Source organism: Botryllus schlosseri, chromosome 15, assembly GCF_051294905.1.
Source record: "Botryllus schlosseri isolate E-star chromosome 15, Bs_hap1, whole genome shotgun sequence".
Taxonomy (NCBI): Eukaryota; Metazoa; Chordata; class Ascidiacea; order Stolidobranchia; family Styelidae; genus Botryllus; species Botryllus schlosseri.
The window spans coordinates 13,369,593-13,393,115 of NC_137250.1; the positions used below are offsets into that span (position 1 = coordinate 13,369,593).

The window sequence follows — 23,523 nt, forward strand, 5'->3', positions numbered from 1 at the left end:
AGGTCACCATGAGTATTGCTACGGGGTGGGTGGATATCAGGCAGTGTTGGTATAAAGTCACTACATTCGAGTGGCAAAGAAGTCATTGTGAGGCAATGCAAATTTTCACCTGGCTCATTTTGAAATTTGTCAAGTCACAAAAGAGTCAAATTGGTTAATTTGCAGAGAAGATGCATGCAGACTAACACGAGAGCCGAGAATTAATAGTTGATATGCTACATTCACAGTAACTAATGCTAAATACTATGTGAGTATAACTTATTTAAACAGCAGACGTTTATTGACTGAAAATTGTGTAGGAGTGTGTGTTATGAATGGTCCGGAAATGACCAACTTTTGTTAGTAAAGCATAACTTGTGAGCCATTATCTCCAAAATCCATGCAGGCCTTCAGTGTGAATTAGAAATCAAAGACCAACTTCCGAAACTATATTCAATATTGTATCCATCAGGTTTGTAAAGACTCAACTTGAGTCACGATTGTTTGGTGACTCAGGTCATTTTATCATATGACTCGAGTCAAATACATATAAGTGAGATTTACTTGTGACTTGGTTACAACCCTGGTATCCGTGCAAGAGTGGGTCTTCATTGTCAATTTGATTTCAACGATCGACCAACTTGAGAAACAATTCATTCTTATTCCCTTGCAATCGACCATTAATCCTGTTTCCAATGCCAGATTCTGACATACGTGATACACAGACAACGAACTTTGATGAGTCGCAGCTAGTTTCACACAGATGATGCTTTTTGTATGAAATTATGCATTGCTGAACTGAACTGAGGTGATATTGTATTACTAGTCGAGGCCTTACGACTCAAGAGCATGCCGAGGCTGTTTTGTCTGCAGTAGGCCTACTTCTGACGATGGATTTAATGGTATCCAAATAGTAATTGGAATTCAGTTAAAGGATTAGTAATGATTACGCAATCACTTCTCAGGAATAGAGGTTCGAAGTGGAATATTCAACGATTGAGTCACAAGTCATTTTCTGCTTCTAATATATAAACACCAAACATCAGTCACCGGTTTCACCAATTTCCTTTATGGAAAACAAGCAGGCAACACCGGTCGCGTTTGGAAGAGTAAGCACTCATTGTCAAATTGCACTGTATTGAATTTTGAACAGAAAATGAATCAAAGTATAAAAACGAACCGTCTTCGAATAAAAATATGAATCAAAAGAAACTCGACATTACAGATAAATATAATTCAAGTTGACTGATTTCACTATCGCTGGTTGTCATGTGTAATTACCCTTGAAGACACATATCTTCAACCAAATACCAGCATTCGGACGCCTTCTGGAGTCGCACAGACAAGAATTACATCAGAACATAGGGCGTAAATAACCCCGAACTACTGCAGTCTCTTTCACATCATTTCAGTATCACTTGTTGGCACTGCGTCATATGTCTGGACGTCTTGCATTTCCGCTTTTGATCCGGCCCTGACAAAAGAATAAGACTGTTGAAAATCCGTTCCAGCATACGACTGCACCAATGAATATAAATATTGGCAAGAAAGTTCAAGCTAATTGTGTAGTTTTTCTATTGGAAATGACTCTTATGCCGACCATGGAATTTTCCTACGTGATTCATTTACACTAGGGGTACCTTATTGTTTCAGTACGGCGGCCCATTTCGAGTTCGAAACTACAGAAATTTATGCAACTTGAAACCAACCAGCATACCATAATATGGTATTATCGTAAACAGGGTTGTAATGACTCGAGCCGCGGTTTTCAAGTGACTCATCTTGACTCGAGTCATTTTTGCAAACGCGTAAAGTGACTCGACTCGAGTCAATTTTTGTATCGACTCGACTTGTACTCGAGCCATTGTGCATGACTCGAACCAAGTCATATGACTCGGGACTAGGACAGCCAAGACCGACATTTCATTGTAACTTTGAAGAATAGTAAAGCTACCACATAATTGGTATTTCGTCTATCACTCCTGATACTAGGACAATAGGACCAGAAACTGCAAAAACTGAGGAAAACTACTATATAATGAATGCGAGTCATTCTATCTCCCTCGAGCAGAGTTGAAAAAAGTGGGTTGAACCGGATTGAACTGAAAACTGAGCTTGGATTCGGACTCGAGTCAAAACACTATGACTCGAACTTGACTCGGTAGTGAATTGAAAATGACTTGACTCGAGTCAAAACTATAAGAGTGTGATTGACTTGTGACTCGGAACCTTGTGACTTGGTTACAACCCTGGTAAACAATAATTGCATACTCAATTAACATACTCCATCTCACCTGCTCATTTTCAACCTCGAACCTCTTTTGCTGGTGATAATGGTCAAACATACAAATATGAAGATACACATCCAGCTAGAGGCATGACTGTAGTACATCAAGTTCATCGGATCCATAACGACCAGATAAGTCATTGTAAAAGGTATCACCATTTCACCCAGAGCGGCTCCAACCACAAAGCTTGTTGCAGCACTAAAGGGTAACAACAGTGTTATAAAACTTGAGAGCAGTCAAGGTTGACTACATTCCATTCCTTAATCTCAAAGATTGTACGTGTAATTTCAATACCGCAAACAGGACTGCTAAGGTCAAGCTTGACTAGTGAAACATTAATCTATCAACCCGCCAATACTCATACAATATACACTTCATTAAATTTCAGGTGTATCATTGTGATATTGATGAAAAAGTGGGATCATGAAATTGATATTGAAAGTAAACCAGTGTCATATCATCAAATATGTATCTGATTCTACTTACGTTCCGGTAACAGTTATGTATTGTTCCGCCCATGTTATGCCACTGGGAAACAAACTTGCCATAGACCAACCGTACAATCCTACGGCACCCCACAATGCCCACTCCATATCATCAGGCACCAACGGAAATAGAACCATAACCAACGTTGAGATGGTAGTGCCAATTAAATCAAGAATTAACATGGCTGTCAAAAAATAGAACGTAGTCATTTTCCAAACCACAAACAACGGTGGACACCTACTTCTAGGCGTCATGCACTTGGCAAAAAAGATTGCAAAGAAACGTCCTACAGCAAACGCGCCCCAAAACAATGTGTTCAACAAAGTTCCAGTGTCCTTGGAGTAATGTTTGTAGCAGTTGATCGCGAAGTAGTATATGAAAAGTCCGAATGCTACTTCAGCCCCAACGTATAGGAAGTAGAATAAAAACAACAGCGCTAAAACTTTCAGTCTGTAAAATATTCGCATGCTATAGTTATAAGTGTGCTGTCGTTTAAATTAGCCAAAAATTAAAATCAACCCTGAATGTAATTAGGACGAAAGTATGCAACTCAAAACAAATAACTGAAACTTTAAGTTAATTGGAAATTTTCTGCTGTTTTTAAAATTTGATTATTATTATTATATTACACCTGTTACGCATCGTTCCATTGAAGCTTCTGCAAAGGATATGTAGAACTGCTATATATAGTAGTTCTATATGTAACTGGTTTCTGCAAGTCATAAGACCTGTTAAAACCAGCCACTACATTTTGCCTGTTGAGCCGAGAACCAAAGGATTATAACGGAAGCAATTCCTGGACAGTGGACACACATCACTTAGCAATAGGATGGATTTGAAATCTTCAACAAGGTCTCTTTTATCCAAATTCTGAATAAAATAACCTGTAGGCTTTTCCTTCCTCAGCAGTTGTGTCCTCTTGCCTACTTTCGGTCAGAGTGTCTTTGGAGCACCACAAATAGCAAAACATCAACGAGACAATAAAACAAGAAGATGCCGCTATCGTAAAAGCCCACGCAACAGTCGGAAAGCCATTGACTTCGTATGCAGAAGCCTCGGAAGTTGTTAACCCTGTCCATGAAATCATGATATTAGTACCTAGTATGAGCACATTTTCTTGAGAGACCTTCTATTTTACCAGAAATAAAACTTGGCTATGACATACCTGTCACCTCCTCTGTCTTATTTGTTTCATCTACCTCCCTTATAAATGGCTGGGCGAGAAGCGGCGACATTGTAGCGCCGAATGCGAAAGAGAAATGAAGCAACTGTATCCATGATTCTGAGTCAACTCCCCACAAAGCCAGACACATTACATTGCCACCTGTAATTGTATAGTCGGTTGTAACATTAATATGCATGACTCACGATGGAACACAAGTAGAAATTATACCATTATACCACAAATAAACACATTTAAGAAACAAAAAAATCGTATGGGTGCCAGTGCCAACTTCATAATTTGCACAACAGACATGAAAAAATGCTTTGAAAGCTAAATGAAACGTCTCATCAATGGCGTATCAAAAACTTACCAGTATCGAGCACTCCCATTGACATCCCTGCAGCAATAACCACGATTGCCAACAGTACATAATGTCCCGCCAGTGGCACAATGAAGTTTCCAATTCCGGTCATCAGCAAGCTACATGCAACGACCAAATATTGATTGACAAACCTGAATAAGGGAAACAAGCCTACTATCAGGTCTTCTGCATAGCAACATGATGATTTCATTCGAAGATAAAACCTATGACACATAAGAAGCTGATTATACTATTTTGGTTCCGAAAAGAATTGTACTGACTATGAATTACCGTAGGTAGCCTACTTGAGATTTGAGAGAGACTCAACGCTTTCACTTGTTTCAATAGTTTTATTGTGCTCTAATGAATAGGCTATATGACCCAAGTAAAGTACGAAGATACCTGAACTAGGCTTACCATATTTTGGAAATCTAAAAAGAGGACACTTTTTCAGAAAATTGCAAGTTGCAAAACCGGAGTAGAATTCTCAAAAACCGGTGAATTTCTCCCACTTTGTGATCGGTTGACTAAAAAAAAAAGGTCATCTTTCCCGCTCAGAGCTCAAAATACCGTTTTTCTCTCCACATTGTCAGGTGGATGACTAAAAAAAAAAAAAGGTCATCTTTTCACTCAGAGCTAAAGTCACCGTTTTTTACTCCGAGATACCCGCCGGAGCTTCACTTCTGTGCTAATTTGCGGCATATCACTCGCAATTTGCTCTAAATCTGACCTAAATTTTCAAAAAAGAGGACAAAATGGCGTCCTCCGAGGACACTTTCAAAAAAGTCAAAAAAGAGGACAAATCCTCTTAAGAGGACGTATGGTAAGCCTACCTGAACAAATATGCACATAAGAGTGAGCCAAAGAGATAGCCGCATCCCCTCGAAGTTAGTAGAAACGCCAGGCTATTCACAGTGGTACCAAGGTTGGCAGCTAGAGTCGGTAGTGCAGGACCAAGCAAAGCTATGCATAATCCCTGGGATAAATTGAGTTATAGTGTAGGTAATTATTTAGGGATTGTTAAAGAATTCTTACCAAAACAAAAAATGCACACGATAATGCGATTGTCTTGAAATATCTCCAACCTTTGTCCGGCCGATCCTCTCCTGCATCCGTCATTTTGTCGGTGAATGCTGTCTTAGAAAGGTCAAGAAATCCGTGGAACAGAACAGGTAGGCACAAACACTGTATTTTCTGCTGCTACTAACATAACACCATACACAAAAACACAGAAACTGGCTGCTTCGAATGTCGCTAATATACGTCACGCTTCAGCACTCAGCAGAGGTGCACGGCAGAGATGAGCGGATTTGGAATTTCTATGTCCTAATCCATTCCAAATCCGAAACTTCAAATCCAAAACCTAATCCGTAACTTTTTCATATTAAAGTCCATGTCCAATCCTAATCCGATTCCGACTTGAAATTCAGAAAAAATGCTACTTTATGCAAGGGAGGGATTGGAAAATTTAATTTCACAACCAACGATTCTCTTGGTTTAAAATAACTTAGCATAGGGCGGCACCTCTCATGTTCATTTGCACCGAGCGAACCATAGTGTAGTGTCCTATAAGTACATCAATAACGGATCTGAATAAAGTTTATCGCCATTCGCCACACGACATATTAATCTCCCAGAAAATCGGTAAATCCAATCCAAATCCTAATCCGCTCAGAAAAAAATCTCTAATCCTAATCCAATCCAAATCCGACAAAATTTCGCAAATCCTGTTTTTTCAAAACCTAATCCTAATCCATGCTCATTGCTCATCTCTGGTGCACGGGCAGCTCGTCTGAATGCTTGCGGCAATGGTAAGCGGGCGGCAATCATGCTAGTTGGAAAATGGACTGTGGTGGTATTTTATTCGTACGAGACTTTAGTCACCTCGAATATAAATAATATACAGGCGAAAATCACGTACATGAAATGCGATGATAAATATAGAACAAGAGCAGGGGAGGACGGGATTAGTTCGCCGGAAGAACATTAATTTGACAAAATACCCCCACTAAAAACAACACGGTACATGGTGAAGGGGGCCGACAAACAGCGCAAAAAAGAGGCAAACTGGCGAGATCCGACTGCAGGCATCAAAAACAGCCATTGTGGTGTAAAGAAAAACAGCCTAACACATGTGGGGTGGGGGAAAACTCCTCCCTAGCATTTGGGAACCACTCTGGTTATCTAAATCAATTAACTCAAACCACACTAAAAAATTCGTTTTATGTTAATTTGGGGAGGCGCCCGAGACAAATCCGGTGCAGTCGAACCCCGTGATGGCTAGTGCCAATCCAGGCTTAGAACACAGAGCCTTGGGGGAGTTATAAGAAGGGAGAGCGAAAAGCACAGGTGCGCGCCTAGCACAGGTGCGCGCCTAGCACAGGTGCGCGCCTAGCACGGCGCGGGGAAAAACAAAAAAATTACGTGAGAGAGAAGACAGGAAATTAAACGTTGGGTGAAAAAGAAGGGGGTCAAGTACTTTCGTTGTTCCGAAAACTACACCATTAAGCGTTCCTGACCCCATGCGAGTTGCTCTGAGAAGCGACTACGGCTCGCTCGGAGACCAGCCTGGACTCGATGAGAGAAACACCAGAGTCCTCAAGGTGGCCAGGTTCCTGGGATGGTAACTCCCCAGGGTCCCTACCGGGAAGGCAGTGTTGGGATCAAGTCACTACCTTCGAGTCACGAGTCATTTCGAGTCATTGCCCATTTTGACTCGAGTCAAGTCAAGTCAATCGATATTCAAAGGTGACTCGAGTCAAGTCAAGTCACTCGATTTTTGGAGGTGATCGAGTCTAGTCGAGTCAAGTCAAGTCAAGTCACGAGTCAAGTCACAATTCAAGTCAAGTTGCCTTTTCGAAGCACGAGGCATGATAACGTCATTGCATTTTGAAAGCTGTCTGAAAAACAGATTAGGTGGTCATTGATTTTGAACCGATAAACGAATATAGAGTTTAATATTCACGCAAGAAGATGCTGTATCGCTCACAGATACGTAGAACTGCTAGACCACAGTTTATAGTTACCAGCCTAAATAGAGGATAGATACGAATTGATAGGATGCAATACATTACCCATTTACAAATCGATTTGATACAATTCGAGCCTGTGCCAATGGTTGAGGACTAATATTCGAATTCAATTTCAATAAAACAAGAGGTTTGGTTAAGGTAAAAAACAGAGATTAATTACTTTACTATACTAGTTTACGACAACGTAGGCTGTAAGCTTCGATCACTTCGTTTGCGGTCAATTTATTTGTGAGGGAGCAATGGAGGCCCAGTAAAACGCACGATCATTAAATGATTGGTCGCGCTCACGGTTGCACCAGCGTTTCGCGAACAATCCGAACATATGCAAGATTCAGTGATCTTTATCGACACCTGATTATTTGATGACTCGAAATTGACTATTGAATTTTGCTCCGAGTCACGAGTCAATCCATATTTCTGATACGCCGAGTCAAGTCAAGTCATTTTAGCAAAGTGACTCGAGTCAAGTCAAGTCATTCGAAAAAAGTGACTCGAGTCTGACTCGAGTCAAGTCATGACTCGAGTCACCCCAACACTGCCGTGAACATGTGCATCTCCACAGTCTTGGCTGTAGCAAGACGTAGCGAGTGACAGAGGTCCTGGTACTCTGTATGTTTCAGCTCGACGGCTGGCTATATATCATGCTGGCTATATACTCCATTCTCGAAGGGTCACACCACATCAACGACCAAGACCCGGTGAGCATCCGCTAAGATGTGGTCGGGCGTCAGCCGCCTGTTAGTTAATGCGGCGTGATCTGCACAAACGCGTTCCAGATCGAGCCTGGAAAAAGAAGAAGGGCTTGGTATACAGTCCAGGAGCACCCCATGCACCGAGTTGTGCAGTGCATGTCCGTGATGCTACCCTCCCATCACCGGCAGGCAGTGGTTCAGCACGTGGGGCAGGGTATTCGTATGCTGCCCACACTTGCAGCAGACCACACTTGGCTCCGCGCACACTTTCTAAACCGATCCCAGATCGAACGGAGCGGCAAAAAAATTCAGCCAAGCCTTAAGCATCAGTTGTGCTCGACTGCCGTCAATACGTGAAAATTTGTCAGTTTTCAAGTCTAAAAAGATTTTTCAGGGCAAACTACTTCGCAAGGATGGATATAGTTCTAGCCAGAAATGAAAATAATTAGTACAATTCTAGCATTTTGTGGAAAAACACCTAATTTACATACATGATGTCAAAATTTGGAATTTGGAATTTTTAGGTCAATATCTCCCGTTTTTAGGCAAAAAAAATCGCTCTACTGATTACTGATAATCACCTCTTGTCGTCATATTAACACTGTTGTCCTACCTCACCCATCATTTGCTACAATCGGTAAATTTTTCTTTGTGTTTCCTTTTAAACTAACATTTTTACAGCCAGCCTGTGGAGACAAGTGTACCTGTTTGATGAGCAAATATAATACCCGTGAAGTAATAATGAGCAGTGGAGTTTGCAAATCTCACGTTTCTGCGATCTATAAAACCACTCCAGATATAATATCGTACTCTTCCCTGTTCGCGAATGTTCACTTGTCATAGTCCTTTCACAAGTAAAAGGCAATCGTTCTTTCACAAAGAAATCGATCAGATATGTGAAATAATAGATTACGATTACGATTACTTAAGAATCTTTTCGAATTTAATCGATTGCGATTACGATTACTTGAAAATGCTGTAATAGTCGTAATCGAGTACGATTACTAAGCACGATTACCCCATGTCTGCTTGTGACCAGAGGTGGTGAGTAGCGATAATTACTACTACTTTTTTGAAGTACTCAAGTAGTTTTCCGCTACTTGGATACTTACCCAAGTAGGTTTAATTTCCCGCTACTTCTACTTCGTAATATTTTGTGATCTACTTACTTACTTTTCGCTATTTTCAGTTTGTCAAGTAGAAGTAGATTAACCCTCCAATCAGGAAGATAGCCTGAGAAATTTCGGGGCTGTTTTCACGGATTATCACCATTTAATTTTCATTAAAGTTGAGTAAAGTCCATAATTTTCGACGCGCTTCGCGCACAGCGGATATGGAGTGACCAGTATGATTTCACGAAAGTATTGGTGGATATAATTAAGGTAGAGGGTTGCGTATGGCTAATATACGTCCTCTTTTTTGATTTTTTTGAAAGTGTCCTCGGAGGACGCCCTTTTGTCCCATTTTTTGAGAATTTTGTTCATATTCTTAGTAACATTCGACTCTGATGCCGTAAATCAGCAAATCAGCACTGAAGGTTCGCTCCGGCGGGTATTTCGGGAGCTGAGCGGAAAGTTGACCTCTTTTTCAGTCATCCGATCACAAAGTGGGAAAAATTTACCATTTCATTTTTTGAGAATTCTCCTCCGGTTTTGCAAGTCTTAAAATTCTGAAAAAGTGTCCTCTTTTCACATTTCCAAAATATGGTAACCCTAGGGTTGCGTGGTTCCATTCACACCTCATTGTCGCCCATATGAAATATTTCATCACAGTATATATGGCCCATCATAACGTTTGAAACTGATGTTTTGCAATCTAGCATTTACTTATCGTAGTCTAGCCAGTGTTGGGATCAAGTCACTACCTTCGAGTCACGAGTCATTTCGAGTCATTGTACATTTTGACTCGAGTCAAGTCAAGTCAATCGATTTTCGAAGGTGAATCGAGTCAAGTCAAGTCACTCGATTTTTGGAGGTGACTCGAGTCAAATCGAGTCAAGTCAAGTCAAGTCACGAGTCAAGTCACAATTCAAGTCAAATTACCTTTCCGAAGTATGAGGCATGATTACGACATTGCATTTTGCTAGCTCTGATTAACAGATTGATGTGGTCATTGATTCTGAACCGATGAACGAATATAAAGTTAAATATGCACGCAAGAAGGCACTGTATCGCTCACATAGGCATATACGTAGAACTGTTCAACTACGTAAGTAATTGCATAGCCTCAGTTTATAGTTACCAGCAAAACTTGAAAAACGAATTGATAAGATGCAATACATTACTCATTTACATGTTGATATGATACCATTCGAGCCTACACCAATGGTTGAGGAGTATATAAACTATGTTCGAATTCAATTTCAATAAAACAAGAGGTTTGGTTAAGGTATAAGAACAGAAAACAGAAATGAATATTATGCTATTAAAATACCTCACTACTAGTTTACGACAACCTACGCTGCACGCTTCAATTACTACGTGTTTGGTCATTTTATTTATGTGAGACCATAGTGTCCTATATGGTGTCGACACAAGCAAATCTCACGGCTCAGTGAAATTGTATCACGTCACAATTTCCATTTGGCTACAGGCAATTTGACTGTCAGAACAATCGAGTAACCGCAACACAATGGCCATAACGATGACCCGTTGCGACACTCCGATTGTTCGAACAATGTCGATATTTCAGACTTGGATGACGGATTATAGGTCGATCAGTGCCTGATCATTATTTTGATTTATATTTTCGGAATCGGTGCAACAGTAGCTTTCGATCAAGACCAGATTCAATAATTTCTGCGCTCGGGAAGATAGCTTTGGGATTGCCAGGAATCCTACAGTCGCTTACGCAAAACAGTTCTCCACTCCAGCCTAGGCGAGGCGGAACGAAGCTGCAAAATCGGTCGTTGCCGTTCCATGTTTAATTTCTATAATATAATAGTAGCCTACATCGTATTAGTCTATTGTTACGCCATAAAACGAATGTGGTTGAAGTAGGAGATGGAGATAGACTAGACTGGAACAGTGCTTATCAATCGGGTGTATCTCGCAACCGAAGGTGTTCCATTATTTTTTTAAAGGGTTTACCACTCTAACGGGGTGTGACAATAAAGGTGTTCTTCCATTGCTTCAAAAACGCTTGGAACATCTCAGACGCAATGACGGAATCTCAAACTGTTCAATTATAGATAACTAGCCTCCGTATGTTAGTTAGCCTATCTATAGTTTGATTTTCCAGAAGGCATTGTGTGCCAAGACAAAAAACCTGAATAGTGTTTTGGCCACAATGGTGAAAACTGTTAATATGATTTTTGTCTCAATAACTGAATCAGTTACGCCAGATATTACTAGAAGCAGAGAATCAATATGGCGATGTCATGCAGGCCTATATCTGTCATGTTCGCTCATTGAGTCGAGCAGCTATGCTTACACGAGTGTATGAATCGAGAAATGAAATTGCAACTTTCCTCGAAAACACAAATATCGCCGACTCATAATCTTGTAATCGAAAATGGGTATCTCATCTTGCTTTCCTGGTACATTTAACGTCACATCTGAAAAAATTGAATTTGCAAGTCCAGGGGGGAAAACAACTAAATACATGAGATGTTGAGGCACATTCAAAACAAATCTGTGACTCTGGAAATGTCAACAGTACAAAGAAAATTATGCTCACTTTCCTATACTGGAGGAGAGAAAACCTAGTACCAACACTACATTTGTAACTGTGATACGAAATTTAACTACTGAATATTCACCCGCTTTTCCGACATTTCTTCTCTACAAAATGAATTCTGACTATTCAGTGCTCTGTTTAATGCGGACGCCAATACCATTGCCTGAAGATTTCAAATGGCATTTCTGAAATGCGATGCAGTTGAATTGAATGACAAATTTCATACCAAGAGCATATCGCTGCATGACTTTGACAAAGAGTACGTTCTTGAAATTAGTCTTTATCCCAGCTTGACCAGCAATGCAAAAGAAATTGCATCGAATTTTGGAAGCACGTACGCATGTGAACAATAGTTGTGAACAATGAAATTCACGAAGAGCAAGCTAAGATCACGTATTCCTGACGTCCATTTTGAATAGGGTCTGATTCTTGTTTCATCTGACTTGTTACCAGAAGTTGAAAACCTTTCACAAAGCAAGCTGCGTCAATTGTCACAATTATTCTGTGTTGTTGAAGTGTAAATACATGTGTCTTCTGATTGGTATGATTGAGATTGCATCAATGTAGGATAATATACCGAAGTGAGCGTAAAATATAGTACTAAGAAAATTTCCGGCCCTCCAAAAAGTTGTACACCCGAAATTTGGCCCGCGACTAGCAAAAGGTTGCCGACCCCTGTCCTACAGTCTCTATAGTTGTGCTAGAACGCACTTTACTCCATGCGATTGCTGTTTACAGTATGAAAATTTTGATGCGGCATTTTAACACTGGCACTGTACTCGTGTTAACATTAAGCCATACAGCTCAATTCAATCTTTAAATAAGCGATTAATATTCAACGGTAACTGTAGTAAGAGCAATATGGGCTGACATCACGACCTGATCAATAGAAATTCGATTGCTACCAACTGGCCAATGGTTTGACGTTCGATATTGGTGCACTCGTTACCAGTCCATCCGGTGTCGATCAAGTTTATCGGAATATAATATTTTCCCGTTGAAACGAATCGAGTAATCGAATTAAACACTGTGCCATGCACATTGCGCCATGCCAATAACGAATTAAACTATGCAGTATGCACAATGCACATTGCACAGTTACAAGTGACAAGTCACAGTGCGCAATAATCCGGGAATACTAGAGTATCAAGCAGACATCAAGAATGAATTTACGAAACAGATGATTACAAATTGGAAATAGCGTATCAAATCAGAAATTTGTCTCCAACATAAAATACCATGGGGTCCTGACATCGCATTGAGTAGATCGTACCGCGACAATTGTTTGCTGAGTGTAACGGCGTTTTGGCCTACTCTTCTGCCGTCCCCCTATTCACGCTCGAAAATCCTTACTGGACTGAATGACGATCATGCGCAGTAATGAATTCCAATTCGCATGCATAATTGCATACTCAATAACACTGTCCAATTTTGCGACCCGATTAGAGAACTATTACGAAAGAACGAGTATTTGCTCGTCCGATTCATAGCAACGAAGAGATGGAATTTCTCGGTTCGTGCTCATCATATCGACATGTGCAACGAAATCACGTTTTTATCCTCTCTCCCATTTCGCGTAATACATAGTGATCATTATTTTCGAACCGTACAATTGGCCAACAAGGCTATGCTGATGATGAAATTGCGGGTATGCCGAATACCCACAATATTCACAGGCATATTTCGCATACCGAGGTTCGGCACTCATGTATGAAAATTGAACATACGACTGCTCTGCTGTTAAATCCCCAGGAGCATGGTTAGTCGGAAAAGGTAGCGCCAAAGAGGAAAAGATTCTTAATTTCGCGCGAAGGCGTGCTGTTGAATTATGTGAGCCCAGCAGATAATGGTTGTTGCATAATATCATCTTATGAAACACCTCGGAGCCGGAGCTACCCCTCAAATAACTGGTTCCGGCTCCGGCTGAACTTTATGTAGAGCTCCGGCTCCGGCTCCAGCTCCGGTAAAAATGCACGGCTCCGGGGCTCCGAAACCCTGCTGCTACATGTCCGACTTAAAGACTAATACTCCAAAAAAGTCGTTTCGACGCCTCCTATCATTCTATTATATCACAATCTTGTGGTATTTTGATATAATGAAAACACTTTCTGACCCGGCAACTTAAATATGTGTTGTGTTTTCCAGCTGCTGTTCGCGCTGGCTATTATGGCCCACACGGACGCACACTTGGCCTAGTTTTCTCCATATGATATCGAAGTGGAGAAGACGTTATATTTGTCAGATCAGACGTTAGTAAATTCATAAAATGTATTCGGCAATTTGTAGCTTACCACATTTATTCGTCGTATTATTATTAACAATTTCATCATTTCAATGCACCATGAGAATGCGATACAATGAAAAGATAGGAAGGTGTCGAAACGACTTGGAGTAGTATTTGGAGCGGCAACAGAAAAGGTGGCAAGTATACAGTAGGACCAGCCACAGCCCGAACGTACTGACTAATACTTTAGGACGTCCATTTTTCACACAAGAAACTGTATCAAAACATCATTGTCACTTTTCATTTGTCATAAGTGTTATGTCACATAGGACATTCTCTCTCTCTCTCCAGTATTTAGATAGCTCAGTGAAGTAAACGCCTACGAATTCGCTGTAACGAATAATATAACCTAGCATTACATAAGTCTCGGTTGTTGTGGTTCGATTACGCGGAATACGCTCGATAACTGAATCTCGCTTACGCACCCGCAGTTGTCTGTATTTCGCCGTCGGATAACGCTGAAGCCTTTGCTGAGGAGGTTGAGTCTCTTGTATATCTGGATTATCATAGTGTTTTCGAAAAACTCAGTCAGATTACTACTAACAGTTCCTGTACCCGCTCCAAACTGCTGTAAAGTTGTATAGTATAGACTCCATGGATGATCAGTTTGATCACCACTGAGTGACAAGATCACTTCGCTCTTCGCTGCAGTTTCATCTCGCAATTACTATATAGCTATACATTATGCGAATGCGTATACATATACCATTGTACATTTTATATCGTGATTATTTTTTTCAAATACATTTCACTTACTGCATCCGGTCGATCTTCTGTGTCATTTGCAGTTTCAAATTTCAATTACGTGCCTGAATTTTTATTTTTTTTAAATGAATTTCTCTCTCTCTCTCTCATTCCAATTCCTTTGTCACGTAGATTTTGCTTCAATACAAGTTGATCGGTACGTCTGTGTTCCTAGCCATTCCCCATGGTTTTCATTAATAGATATCAACAGGCTTTTTTGTGATGTATTTCAGTTATGTTTATATCCACCTGATATTCGCCTATAACCTAATATCAAGGCGACACTAACAGTAATTTACTGCACAATACATGATGGCAGAGCAATGCATGAATGCACGTGAGTTGTCACGGGATCTTACAGAAGAAGATATCAAAAACTATTTGAAAAGAGGAGCTCCTTTGGGTAAATCTGCTCTTCCCGGAAGTGTGTCGGTCAACTCAAGTCCTAAAGGTGTGGGAATATCAAAATCATCTGGCGATTCAAATCTGGATACAATTTTAGCAAGCGAGACTTTGGGAATACTGAACAGAGCTGCGAAGGAGGTATGAATCATTTACCATATGAAATGATGTCAGTTTGTCAAATATAAATCCCGCTATAGCCGGTGTGTGGCAAGTCTTGTGTTCCAAAGTACAGTAGGCTACTGAATTAAAGTTCAAACGGTTGAAATGTTATAGACAACTTGTCTTCATAACTATAAAAGGAAATCATTGGATTACCTTCTAATGATTTTGGTGGTGTCTAAAGTGATGGCGTGTACTATTTCACTAGGTCATGTAGCCTACGTTGACACGCTGGCTAAGATAAAGAGGTGAACTGGTCCGGCACAAATGTTATAAATAGATTTGAGGTAAATTTGTAGTCACCACAAAAGCGAATACTGTCACTGTCGTTAAGTTTTTATTGTTTTGTAGTTCTAATGGGACAGTAAAATACAAGCACCCATGTTGTTCTAGTCCACAAAACATGCTCTGTCACGCAGGGACAACCCCCATCATGCGATAATTATTGCCTGGTACCTGGATTCCACCCCGGTCAATGTGACTGCGGACACGATGGTATATCAAATTGGGCGACATACATTTTGTTAAGCAGACTACCTCTGTATGGAGTCATTTCGTAATTTGAAAAATTGTCCAATTTCTTGGTTACGTAATCTGTTTCTGGGTGGGAAATCGAACCGTGATTGAAATAGTTTTACGATGCAACAAAGCCTGAAGGGCTGAAGGCAAACTCCCGTAATCACTTCAGTTGTACTCAGCTTTCTTTGAGCTTCCACTTTATGGCCTATCAAGTCATGTTACTTTTCTAATCCTGCGACCTTCAACTTTTCAGATTTCGCGTCTTCCCGGAAAAATCGACCAGGAAACCATGAACATGGTCGCAGAAATTTTTGTCAATCGCGTATCGAATCTGCTCAGTAAAATATCCGAAATAGGTACGTTAACTTTAAAACCTCTTTTCCGATAAAAAAATCAGCGGTTTTTCTGTGTGTGATTCCAGTGTGTGTCAGAGGTAAACGCGTAAGTGTGTCGAAAGTTAGATAATATATTTATGTGATAATTGTGTTTTCTTTGATGGATCATTGTGTAATGGTCAGACTGTATGATTCAGTTGTTACGTAACGTTATGTGTTGTAATTCATCCGCACATTTTACTGATTATGTAAATTTTCAGTGGAAGTGTTGTGTGCAGATCAGCCTGAGATACATTTTTTAATTATCATTTCACTATTGAATCAATTTTTACAGAACAAAACGACGGTTTCTCTTGCACTTTTTGTTGGGAACTATTGCACGATCCAGTCACGCTACATTGCGGACATACCTTTTGTAAGAGCTGTTTGAAAGTTTGTCAACGGTGTAAAGAGTGCAAAACGAATGTCGACTCCAATTCATGTCCGAGGTTTGTTACTAGGACCGCCATTTATTGACTTTCGTAAATAGGCCTATCAAATTGAAAGTGCGGTTGAGTTATGTAGTAGCTTGTTAGGTAGTGGTTTCTCATTTTTTGCCACTTTATTTATATGTTTTATTGACTATATGTCTTTTCAGTGCCAATGTCATACTCACGTCAATCTTGCAAAAACTGTTTTCCATGGACTATGTGGTGAGATCACTTACTGTGGAAGGCGACAACTTAGCCGCGCAGTCTCGACATGAAGATTCAATGTCAAAGTACATGGACGCTATGGAATTCGGTAAGAAATAACAATCATTGTACTTGTTCCTGTTATAAACGTTGGTGACACTGCAGGAATTCAAAGTACGCAAGCCGTTCTTGGACGCGCGAAAGCATTCCAGACTTTGGGAAATCATGAAATCGCCGCTCAAGACGCAATGAGCACTACCACGTTCAAAAGAAATTCCTTTGAGGTTTGTACCAGCCTAAAAGCAGTTCATTTTGCCCATATTTTAGACAGCTGTGTACGAATTCTGTCGTATGAGGTCAATTGTCGGTGTTACATAAATTCACTTTTCAATAACTTGACAAGATGTTTTTGGAACATAACAAAATATCGGTACACTGACAGAACGACAAAAGCTCTGAAAGTTTGTGCCTCTTCCCTGGTTGCCCGCTTTAGTTATGTAACTCTCGCTGGCAATTACGTAAAATCGCATTTACAGAATTAGCCTTGGGGCAAATGTTTTCTTCACTATTATGAAAGAGCGGTTACATAATTGATATCATCACTTTTCATAACGCAGTCGCTCCTCACGTTACACTTGATTTTGTGTCTCATTGGGCAAGGGCAGGCCTAGGTGTACTTAAATTTGAGCAGACTTGTGGATGTGATTATAACAGTTTGAAACGCTACCTCCACTCCTGTTATTTTAGTATGTATTATTAACTCGACACTGGTACGCACTTTATTCTCCCCGCACCATTTTCTTGATGAATTCCTCTATTTTTACAGTCCTTGATGGTGAAAGGCGACATACTTCTAAAAGAAAAGAAAGAGGTCGATGCCTTGATGTGCTATTTGTCTTGCCTCTCTATGAATCCATCCGCAATTAAACCTATGCAAAATGCCAAGGAGGTAAGAAGTTATTACACTTAACACTTTCCTGGGTGGATTGAGTCATCAAATTGAGATTTACTTACATTAGGACTTTTTGTATGGTGGATTAACTTGGTCTTTTGGGCACCAATATAATAGGAATATGATGTGATAGATTAGTACTTACATTAGGACTTTTGTATGGTGGATTAACTTGGTGTTTTGGGCACCAATATAATAGGAATATGATGTGATAGATTAGTTTACAATAACATATAGATTCCCAGCATTGGCGAGTGGCAACAACAAAATGTGATTGCTTACCGTGCTAGGATCTGGATATTTTCAGCAAAATTACAATCCATAACATGATTTTGTCTCACAATAATATATCTTGAATACAACATAACCGTTCCAACAGTACATTCAACCGAATGTCCTTAGTATCACCAATGAAATCAGGCGCTAACTCTCTGGTCTAATTTTAATGTATTTGCTCTGTAGATTCTACACCGGCTGCTATCAAAAGGCTTCACTTTATTTGATCCTATCGCAAAACGGCGGAAAACCGGAGAGTCCGTGTCGCCGGGACCTGGTTCAACATCCGCAAGTAGAGACGGGGCCGTCCTAGGTAGGCCCTATTATTGCGATATATTTTCGGTGGCGTGTCAACAATTTTTCTATTTGCAGAAACGTTGCTGTGCTGTTTAATGCGCGACTTGGACATAAGCCTGTTGTCGGACACGAATTTCGAAAATTATTTAAAGAATGAAGGAAAAAGTAAGTGCGGTTGTCTTTTGTAATGTGATGTTGCTAATGACGCTATGTTTTACATGTCCTAATTAGTGTTGAAGTGTTGTGACAATGATGTTTGTTAACCATTGTCACCATTGGTATTAATTGATGAGAATTGTCATCTTTCCCTAACAAACTTTGAATGTTTTTCGAAGAATTGGCAATTAGGTCAGGCATGGTTTCCGCACAACCTGCGATTGATTACGAGTAATTGTTTCGTGACTGAACTGTTGGTAATACGGCATTATAGATTGCCTAACGCTACCGCCTTTAATTTGATCTGTATTGCTTGCAGTAAAAGTGGGAAATTGTGACGTGATATTTAGGTCGTTTTCTCTTGAAATTCTCTGGTTTCAATAATGAATTGACAAGCATTGCATAAAATGATTGATAGTATGGACTTGATGATGTTGAGAGCTACTGGAATCGAATATCGGCATCCGCCATTATGTCAATTTCCAACAGATTTCGAGGCGCGGTTGACTCATTGTGACATGACATTTGTCGTACATCTCTACGCTTCTTTGATGTGAGTGCTAATGACATTTTTTGTTACAGAAAACATGGAGGCGTTATCCCAACCCAGAGAGTTTGACGAAACGCTCGTGAACGCGTCTGATTTCGAATGCAGTCTGTGTATGAATTTATTTTTCAACCCGGTGTGCACGCCGTGCGGACACAGCTTTTGCCGAGAATGTCTAGAAAGGTAGGCGCTCGCTATTAAATCGTATTTTTTCTTGTCAAAAACACTATCTCGGTGTTTTTTCAGGAGCTTGGATCACAACAGCGAATGCCCGCTTTGCAAAGGGCAGTTGTCGTTGAAAGTGGAGAAGCAAAAGCTCTATTCGCCTTCGCTGGACATGTGCCTCGCCAGTATCATCCGACAGATCCTGCCAAACGAGTATCAGGAGAGACTGGAATTGCAGGAGAAAGAAATTGAAAATTTGAGGTTCGTAGATTTTTTTTTCACTTCCATCGCCTTGTCAAGATGTTATTTGCGAGAGGTAATGGATTTGAGGTAATATTGCCGTGAAATTCAGAAAAGCTACAAGATAATTGGGTATCAAATAATGACCAAATGTAAATTTTCATTTGCTATTTTGGTAGCTGCGAGCCGATATCGGAATATGCGTTTCTTATATTGGAATTTCGTCCGTTTCTTAGATCGTTGACGCCGATTTTTGTATGCACTCTCGCGTATCCAACGATGCCCTGCCCGCTGCACATATTCGAACCGAAGTACCGCTTGATGCTGCGACGAGCGATGGAATTTCACGACGGAAAATTCGGTATCGGCGTGCCGTCGGAAGACAAGCCGTGAGTAGAATGCAAAATTATTATTCTTGCTTTGAGACTGGCACGAGGTACTGGAACAAGTAGAAATAGTGGTTTGAATAAAGAATAAGTGAATAGTATATCATATTGAAATGAACCTAAAAATATTCTACTATGCAACTACTGCTCTACTATTTAATTGCATATTGAAGTTCTGAAAGTCCAAGAGTCTCTTGAAGAAAGTAAGTTCTCGGCCTAGTTTTGCGTAAAAAACTGAAATAGAAGTAAAAGTGGTTTAAATTCATAATCACATGAGCAAGTAGCGCCATTACACGTCGATAAAACCTAATCAGCACTCATAAAAAGAGAAATCATTTGTTACTAGCGACCTCCGTTTGAGACTTGAGTTTACGTTCTTTGCGCAGGTTCGAAGAGTTTGGAACGATGGTGAAAATTCGGCAAGTGTCATTCTTCCAAGACGGCCGGTCCGTGATCGACAGCGAGGGCTTCTCGCGATTCAGGACTCTCGAAACCGGCGTCAAGGACGGTTACAACACCGCCAAAGTGGAATATATCGTAGACACGGAGGTGACCTGTCCGCAGGAGCTGGGCATCATCGAAAAACTGTCAAAAGCGGTGAGTGCCGTGTTGTAATTCCGTAGCCGGTACGATAAGCAGGGTTGGTCAAAGTATTTATTGTTGGCCCTCGTGTAGAAGTAAAGGTGAAGTCGTAAATTTCTACTCGAGTACAAGTTGAAGTTGCGATTTCTAAAATATCTCGGACGGCATCACGTGAAAGTAGGAAATGGTAGCACGGAAAAGTACTAGGTAGATTTGATCGAGGTTTTGCATACCTTTAGCGGTCAATCTGAAGTGTTTCTTTTGAAGTTTCAAGATGTATCTTGGCGACTAACGCATGATGACTAGAGACACAGAACGTGGGTGTGATAGGGGTTGACAATTTCGTTTATAAAACTACTACTTTACAATCTTTAATTTTGCAAAAGTAAGCCGGTTAGTAGAAGTGGTATTAGCATGAAAACGCATTTGAGTAAATAGCCTTCTTTAGTACTCGGATAAAGTATAAGTACTTAGCCACTACCTCTGGTTCTAATGTCAAGAATGTTCAAAACAAAACTTAAGTATGGAGCAATAACGTATCGTATTCACCTCCGTAAAGAATTGGCTGGCCATTGTCTGCCTGAAATTTGAATATCGCTACGAAATATGCGCCACCTCGCTAGCTAATGTCTCGTGTTATTCGTGGGAATTCCGAATTTCTGAAATGCGTCTCTGTTCGATCAGGTTTACCAGGGTTCCAAAACTTGGTACACGGGCATCGACGAAAACTGCAAGGAAAGCATCAGAACGCACTTCAAAGACTTTCCCGAAAGAGATACCGACATGGTAAGATATCCTATTTCTGTTTTGTTTCGAACCTCGCCTACGACGCTACGATTCGAATAGCTCGCGCGGGCTTCGGATGATCTGTTTCGATTAAATTCGGTGGGAATCTTCCGTGGAACACACATAACTGAAAATCGCATTCAAGTTGCACGCATTATTTGTTTGTTCTCGCCTTCGCCGATTGTCGAAATTGTGTAATCTGAATCGGGCTCAGTCGAGCGCGGAATTTATTCGCGTGACAGCGCTGTGAGGTAATTTCTCGCGAAATTTCGAATTATATAACTTGCGCACACATTACACGTAACCGCGGGAAACCTCTCTCATTGGCTGCTTGTAAACGCAAAGGTTAAATTACCAATTGCTTGCAGACGTTAGCGCGGGCTGACGTGAGATTAATTCTCCCATACATGAGTGTGAGTAAACTCTTGTAGCTTCAGTATACGATTGAATAATATATTCGTGTTGAAATGAACCGAATATTTTCGGAGGACGCTCGTCGGGGGTAATCGTCAGCAACTAGTAGAGAATTAAAGAGCTTTGTATACACCCAATCATATCATCGATATAATCTATTGTACATTGTATTGTATATACAATGTATTTTTCAATTCACTACTAGTTGGTGACGATGCCCCTAGCGAGTATACAGATGTGTGAATCTAAACTTTGAGACCTTGACGTAATTATGACATCATGTCCGTGTCTGCTGATATTTCGATATTTGTTATATGTTGCCGACCATTGCTGATTGGCGTTACTTATTGCAGGGAGCTAACGGGCCTCACTGGTTGTGGTGGGTTTTGGCTGTGCTGCCGGTGCAAGATAAGATCAAAGCCAACGTGCTGGGCAGAAACAGTCTCAAGCAGAGGCTTTTGATCGTTCACAAGCTCTTGAAGCTGTTGCAAAAGCCGAAGAACACGTGACACCGACCCACCCAAGTGCAATCTGATTTTTGTTGGCGCCTACCGACCCCCTGCGATATGAAATCGCGCAGTTGCCCGGGAAGTGGGCGTGTATTTTTCCCTGCCATTTTACTGCTCTTCGTAAAATTTACGATCTATTTCCTTCTATTTTTCCGCCCTCTCGCGTTGGGGGCGTAACAGTCACTGTATTTTTGTCTTCTTTTCTGCGAGTTCCATATTTAAAATGAATAAAGCGTACGCGATCGTCTGTGTTTTCGATTTCGCTTGGTTATGAATGTGGCTCAGCCATTTTTGATACTCAGGACCAGAGGTGGTCACTGGGCAGCAAGGAAGTACCAACAATGACTTGTTTGACCAACCCTGCTTAGAACGCGCATTATATACTGTGGCTTCATGAAGAAAGCGAATATGCGTTTCGATTATCTTGCCTGCAGCAGGCAAGCCTGTAGTCTCAAAATGCTATTGCAAGGAATGAACTTCGCGAGATTGTACAATGTTCCACATTTTACGAACCCCCTCGTAGGCACAAATCCATTAGAGCGGGGGTGTCATTCTGAGTAGATTGGAAAATGCTTGTATTATCCACCGCATTTCTAACCAATACTTCCATCAAACAATCCCGCAAGACAGAAAATGTCGAGCATGTTAATATAGACAACATGTAACCACCGACTCTGTTACTCTACTCACCATTAGAAACAAGTCGGCGACGTTGACACCAAATTCCGGGAAGGCAAAAATTGCACGCTGAATTTCAAGTTTTGTGGAAAAAATTACCGAAGAATAGTTATTCAAAGAAGCGAAAACGCCAGTGCAAAACCGCAGGTTAAATGAAGAATATTGTAGCTACACAAGAATGTATTTCAAATAACCGTGATCGCAGTGCTGTGCTACTTACTGACTCAAAAGTTCCAGGCCTCCAGAGAATCCCGTGTCGCGAATTCGCGATTTCATGATAGCCGAATGAACCAAATTCCAACGTACGCGTTTACGCTTAATATCTCTTGTATTGCCCCGAAAGCACATGCAAGGCTGAAGGCAGGGTAGCCTACGACAAAAATAAAGGCAGCATCGAAATATGCTAAGTTTGCCAACTGATGTCGCCATTAGAGCCATTGTTTATTGGTTTGTAGATGTCTTCAACCGGTCACGCGGTCGGTCAATCATCGTATTTTGCCAATTCGGTTGTTTGTGAATGTCACTATAGAATAGAATCTCTATGGTTCGTAATATAATAAAATGCTTGATAATAAAATTTTCAAGCACAAAACATTGGCATGGATTTCTAGGAAGCATTTTGGAATCATTTGACTGGTGCGGCCCGCGAGAGACTTGAAGGTTTGAATCCGGCCCGCGACGCTAGTTGAGTTTGACACCCCTGCATTAGAGGTATGGTTTCTGCTTGCTTTGTA

General features: G+C 40.7%; 2 protein-coding genes across 3 annotated transcripts; one reads left to right on the plus strand and one right to left on the minus strand.

Moving 5' to 3' along the window:
- Positions 1–1,096: 1,096 nt before the first annotated feature.
- Positions 1,097–5,559, minus strand: LOC145456674 (solute carrier family 60 member 1-like). Of its 2 annotated transcripts, XM_080334772.1 has the most exons (9): positions 5,315–5,550; positions 5,113–5,255; positions 4,289–4,431; positions 3,919–4,077; positions 3,638–3,824; positions 2,995–3,203; positions 2,754–2,937; positions 2,274–2,465; positions 1,097–1,453 (listed from the first exon to the last, which is right to left on the minus strand). In XM_080334772.1, exons 1-9 carry the CDS (start codon positions 5,396–5,398, stop codon positions 1,378–1,380), a joined length of 1,377 nt encoding a protein of 458 aa, XP_080190898.1. In that variant the 5' UTR covers positions 5,399–5,550; the 3' UTR covers positions 1,097–1,377. The 2 variants fall into 2 exon arrangements, with proteins under 2 accessions (XP_080190898.1, XP_080190899.1); XM_080334773.1 differs by lacking the exon at positions 2,274–2,465 and having other exon boundaries at positions 5,315–5,559.
- An 8,793-nt stretch (positions 5,560–14,352) lies between these two features.
- Positions 14,353–22,358, plus strand: LOC145457342 (LON peptidase N-terminal domain and RING finger protein 3-like). Its single transcript, XM_080335535.1, has 14 exons — positions 14,353–15,252; positions 16,046–16,148; positions 16,462–16,615; positions 16,765–16,910; positions 16,967–17,085; positions 17,628–17,750; positions 18,216–18,342; positions 18,402–18,491; positions 19,065–19,212; positions 19,276–19,455; positions 19,671–19,823; positions 20,207–20,417; positions 21,087–21,188; positions 21,956–22,358. The coding sequence occupies exons 1-14, from the start codon at positions 15,019–15,021 to the stop codon at positions 22,109–22,111; spliced, it is 2,046 nt and encodes a 681-aa protein (XP_080191661.1). The 5' UTR covers positions 14,353–15,018; the 3' UTR covers positions 22,112–22,358.
- Positions 22,359–23,523: the final 1,165 nt, after the last annotated feature.

What these genes read in the sequence shown, in the direction of transcription:
- LOC145457342 (XM_080335535.1), top strand. Translation starts at nt 15,019, where the DNA reads ATGATGGCAGAGCAATGCATGAATGCACGTGAGTTGTCACGGGATCTT. An exon ending in AAAGAAATTGAAAATTTGAG is followed by an intron (nt 19,456 to 19,670) that starts GTTCGTAGATTT and finishes TCCGTTTCTTAG; the next exon opens with ATCGTTGACGCCGATTTTTG. An exon ending in TCGAAAAACTGTCAAAAGCG is followed by an intron (nt 20,418 to 21,086) that starts GTGAGTGCCGTG and finishes CTGTTCGATCAG; the next exon opens with GTTTACCAGGGTTCCAAAAC.
- LOC145456674 (XM_080334772.1), bottom strand. Translation starts at nt 5,398, where the DNA reads ATGACGGATGCAGGAGAGGATCGGCCGGACAAAGGTTGGAGATATTTC. An exon ending in TAAGACAGAGGAGGTGACAG is followed by an intron (nt 3,825 to 3,918) that starts GTATGTCATAGC and finishes TTTCATGGACAG; the next exon opens with GGTTAACAACTTCCGAGGCT. An exon ending in CAAGTGCATGACGCCTAGAA is followed by an intron (nt 2,938 to 2,994) that starts GTAGGTGTCCAC and finishes ATTTTTTGACAG; the next exon opens with CCATGTTAATTCTTGATTTA.